This window comes from Gigantopelta aegis, chromosome 6 (assembly GCF_016097555.1).
Source record: "Gigantopelta aegis isolate Gae_Host chromosome 6, Gae_host_genome, whole genome shotgun sequence".
NCBI lineage: Eukaryota > Metazoa > Mollusca > Gastropoda > Neomphalida > Peltospiridae > Gigantopelta > Gigantopelta aegis.
The window spans coordinates 76,826,034-76,831,427 of record NC_054704.1 but is presented as its reverse complement, the minus strand read 5'-3'; the positions used below and the strand labels follow the sequence as shown (position 1 = coordinate 76,831,427).

At 38.5% G+C, this 5,394-nt stretch overlaps 1 protein-coding gene across 1 annotated transcript; it reads left to right on the top strand.

Moving 5' to 3' along the window:
• Positions 1–646: 646 nt before the first annotated feature.
• Positions 647–2,197, top strand: LOC121374118 (vesicular inhibitory amino acid transporter-like). Its single transcript, XM_041501055.1, has one exon. It carries the CDS (start codon positions 650–652, stop codon positions 1,838–1,840), a length of 1,191 nt encoding a protein of 396 aa, XP_041356989.1. The 5' UTR covers positions 647–649; the 3' UTR covers positions 1,841–2,197.
• Positions 2,198–5,394: the final 3,197 nt, after the last annotated feature.

Here is a 5,394-nt window from a genome sequence, read left to right as displayed (position 1 = left end):
AATGAATTTAAGAAAATATAATGCATGTGTACATATAATACGAATTTATACTAACTTGTCGACCCAAGAATTTAAGTACCTAACTAAATGTGTTTTGCAGCAAATTAGCGAACATTTAAGCCCAGGAAAATAAAGGATTTTACAGTAATTCGTTTGATATCAGTCAGGCATCACTTTTACCTGATGTAGCAGCTTAATATAATCCGGTTTAGGCAACAGTTCCTTATATAAATTATTTTTATTATGATATGCATTTTGAAATCTTTCTTTGGTAATTACAGGTAGGTTAACCTCTGTAGTATTTAAATATCCCATTGCGTCGAAATTACATTAAATTATATTTAGTACTAATTGATATCAACTGTGAAAATTATATACTGCCACTTGTATAACAACAACATGAGACGGTTCTCTGATATGAGGGTGGCAATGTGTTGTTGTTTTTTTGTGTTTTTTTGCAAATAGTTATGAAGGGAGAGTACTGCCTAGAAGTAGTAGTCACACGACCCTCTGGATATTAATGTATTTTTTATAGAATACATTATGGCATAGAAATTGTATTTTATCTGCATGGAATAATTAATGATGGTGTGCAACCTTCATAACTCATGATCATTATTCCACCATTTCTTTCTCTATTTACCAGGGTATGTTTATCGTCACGTTCCCGTACGCCGTGCTGCAGGGTGGGTACTGGGCGCTGATCGCCATGGTGGTGGTGGCCTACATCTGCTGCTACACCGGCAAGATCCTCGTCCACTGTCTCTACGAGCTTGACGAGCACGGCCGTAGCGTCCGGGTGCGCAACAGCTACGTGGGCATCGCCGAGCACGTGTGGGGCAAGTGGCTCGGCGGCAGACTTATCAACTGTGCGCAGATCATCGAGCTCCTCATGACCTGCATCCTGTACCTGCTGCTGTGCGGAGACCTCATCAAGGGCAGTTTTCCAGACAGTCCCATCGACTTGTCCTCGTGGATCATGATCAGCACGGTTCCGCTGCTTGCGTGCGCATTCCTGCAGAGTCTGCGCAGAGTGTCGTGGCTCAGCTTCTGGTGCACCGTCTCGCACATGCTCATCAACGCCATCATTATAATATACTGTCTGACGAGGGTCAGGGAGTGGCGGTGGTCAGATGTGCAGATCAAAATAGACATCTGGACCTTCCCCATATCTCTAGGTATAGTAGTCTTCAGCTACACGTCGCAGATATTTTTGCCCACCTTAGAAGGGAACCTAGTGGACAAGACTCAATTTAGCTGCATGATGCACTGGACTCATTTAGCAGCGGCCGTGTTTAAAGTCGTCTTCTCTTACATGGGGTTTCTAACATGGGGCTTCGCGACTCAGGAAGTCATAACCAACAACCTACCCACGCAGTCTTTTAAGATAATCGTCAACTTGATCCTAGTCACCAAAGCTCTATTCTCTTATCCGCTGCCGTATTTCGCGGCTGCGGAACTCGTCGAGATCAGCTTCTTTCAGGGCAAACCAGTGACGCCGTTCGCAAGCTGCATCGACGACTCGTTCATGTTGAAGGTGTGGGCGTTGGCGTTGAGGCTGACTCTGGTGCTGTTCACCACGGCCATGGCGATAGTGATTCCTCATTTCGCTCTCCTCATGGGCTTCATCGGCAGTTTCACGGGAACCATGCTCTCGTTCGTGTGGCCGTGTTACTTCCACCTGCACATCAAGTGGCACTCCATGACTCGGCTGGACATAGCCACGGACATTCTTATCATCTGCCTGGGACTTGCTTGTGGCTCTATCGGATTGTACTATTCTGGACACGCCCTGTCTCGTGCTTACAGAGGTCTTCCGCCAGATCCGTTCCATATTTAGGATATGTTATCTATAAAATACATGGCAATATTTCATAGAGGTCTATGGAATCCTATCTATGTTATAATCTAGTCTTATTGTTTATCAGAATCGGTTGTATTACTATACAGTTTTTAGATAATATAAAAAAGCTATTTTCTTCTGGACATTTGAGAACCATACCTTTTGAGAACAATATGGCAGACTTTAGATGGTATGAGGCACAGGAAATCTTCATATATACTCGTGGTATTTAGATTTTTAAAGAAAATGATTACGAAACAACAGTGAAATTGATTAATAACTGTATATTCAACTTACACACAACATGGTTTAATTCATAACTGCGTGTGTACAAATATGGCAGACTTCAGATGATGCTCATGGAATGTTCATATATATACTCATTGTATTTAGATTATTAAAGACAATTATTTTATCAAATGATTTGCTAACATAATAACTATGAGTTAAATTGATTAATAACTGTAAATTCAACTTACACACAACACGGTTTAATTTATAACTGTGGTGTAAAGTATGGTTTAGATTACGCGTTACAAATTAAAATGGTATTTAACACAGCATCGTTGTCATATGGTTTTCTATATAGATTAATATAACTCAAATGACATGTATTGAGTACAACGTCATCGGTACACAATGTGTACCACTACTAAACCACAGGCAGACCGAGTGCTCTCGAACAACTTAATTGGTACCATCGTGTTCTATCATATCATATCATATTCATCTAACGTTGGGTGTAAAAAGAACCCAGTCTATCGAGCGATCGCTAGAGCTAGCCCTCCTGAACATGGCTTAGATATTCAATATAGCATGGATACTGTATGCTTTATTTTATATACGTGTTTCTTAATATATGTTGATAGTCGATGTTGATAGTCGATAGTCGACTGTCGATGGTGTATAATGTAGATTTACTATCAGTTAACTGATATTCAACAAAGCAAATGACGGTGTATAATTTAGGTAAATGTGACTTAGCCGGTGTACTGTCGAGTATGTTACAGATGATTTATATAACTGATATCGTAAAATATACTTAACTGTAGTCAAACGGAAATTCAGTATTAAAATATCGGCTAATATTCAGCTCAGCGTTGATAGTGTATATGATTTATAAAAGTTTAACTATAGCTTAGCTGAATCCATATACATGAAACAATTTGTGAGGCCAGAAAAGATTTATTTATCCCCTATCTATATATATATGTAGTCAAACCCGACATACATACAATATAGAGATATTCAAATACCGATACATACATACATTCATACATACATACATACTCACTAAGAAAATATAATGCATTGGTGTAACGTACAATATTATTGGACGATTTGAGGTTACAAACCAGTACCATATATGACGTCATCAGGATTTAGCAAACATATATATTCGTAGTTTAATGAGTTTGCATTTACGCCTCTCAGGTTTTATTTTTAAATGTGTAATAAAATGTTATTTTAATACAATCCATTACAGAGGTTTTGAACAGAATAAATAATACTTTGGGTGGGATTTTTTTAGTTCTATGTGAACGTGAATAAAATACAGGTATTAGTAATACACAGAACAGTATGTAGTATGTAAGTGTTTGTTCATCGTTTCTATATACACGTGCATGTATGGATATCGAAAATAAAAGTTATTTGGTTTATGATTGTACCTATGGATGTTGATCACAGTGCACCCAGAAATGTTTATGGTAGGCAAGACATTTGATTCCGTGCAATTCTTGTCACATTTATGTCCCGAATGAAATAGTTTTAGCGAGATTAAGTAATGCTTAAGCAATTATCGACATAAATAGTTTTGCAGATGAAGCATTTTCTCTCTTTTAAAAAAAAATCCTTGGAGATATTTATTCATATTAAACGTGACTGGTTTTAATTTTAGCTCCGTAATTAAAACTTCTGAAACCAAATATGATCTCAATTTAAAAGTGGCATTCCTCAGAGACACGAGGCCCTTGTTCCCCGCGTTCCGTTCGATATCAGATGCTGAGACATCGCTAGCTTCTTTATTCCGTGTTTGCCGACATGCTCGCAAAAGATTTACCAGATATTGATGACGATGGATGAGAGAAAGCGCCGATCAGATTACCAAATTAGTTTTCCCTTATTAGTTACAGATATAAGACCACGGCAGCTGGCGTGGTCGTCGCAATTTCGATTTTATGCAATGTGAATTCGCTAAAAGCACCTCAAAGGCCAGAAGGTTGAACCCACGTAGAAAATCCGTGTTGAGAAGGATCCCACGTCTTCAGTTTCTGGTTTTATGCTACCGTTAGAATTATTGGCTGTCCACCATTTCTGCGTGGTCGTGGTCGTGTCTGTTGTGCCATTATATGAATAGGATTATCTGCTCTTTGATTGGTGTTAAGTAGGGTGAAGCCATTAATGATTACCGGCATCGGTGGCGTCGTGGTTAAGCAATCGGACATAAGGCTGGTAGGCACAGGGTTCGCAGCCCGGTACCGGCTCCCACCCAGAGCGAGTTTTAACGACTCAATGGGTAGGTGTTAGACCACTACATCCTCTTCTCTCTAACTAACCACTAACAAATAACGCACTGTCCAAGACAGCGTGCTTGAACCTTAATTGGATATAAGCACGAAAATAAGTTGAATTGAATGAAATAATTATACCAGATACGAATCTGTTTTTAGTTCATCTGCTATAACAATCACCTGTCTATAAAGGACACCTCCAGTATACAAAATACGTGTAATGTGCCACTCTATATAGAGCCTACAGATAGAGAAGGATTACTTTTGTCAGTTGTATTTGGCTGGCCTTTGTAGACAAAATTGATTGTATAAAAAATGTAACAGTACTCAAATTGCTTTACATTGCTGTGTGTGTGTGTGTGGGGGGGGGGGGGGGGGGAGTGAAAACACTTAGAAAATATGGATTGTCTGTTTCCAAACAGAAAATAGCGGGTGGATTTTAGAGAGTATTTAAACGAAGAACTATTTGTATTTGTTACTGAGGTGTGAACATTATAAAGTAATCCGAAAATATTAGTCTAGTCAATTTGGGACCAGACCCGCCACAAATTGTAACACATTTTTTTTTCTTCACAATGAAGTTTGGAGAAGTCTCTAGAGCAACATATTAAAAATGCACCCGAATACACCTTGAAGAAATTTCACAATTGTACATGGCATTTCGTTAATTTGCATAAATCCAATATGGCTGCCCAAATCCTTGGAAATGGTTTATTTTACCTTTTTAAAGTCTTTGGAGGCAAGACCTCTCACAACAATGTTATCACTGATCATTGGTCATAAATGTGTGACCAATTCACGTCTAATAAAGGTCACTGACCAATAACTAACCATAGAGGCTTGGCCGTTTTACCATATTTTCAATGCATTGCATTTGTCTGTGTATAATATGCTACCTAACTTTTAGCATAATAAGGTTTGTAGCCTAATCAAAGTATATTTATCCTTTATATTTTAAGAATAAAATGTTGGTTTTATACATGGAACATTTGGATGTATATCGTACATGTTTATGATCCCTCACCCATGTCTCTGAAG

Excerpts from the sequence above, each read along its gene's own strand:
- LOC121374118 (XM_041501055.1), top strand. The coding sequence starts at position 650 with ATGTTTATCGTCACGTTCCCGTACGCCGTGCTGCAGGGTGGGTACTGG.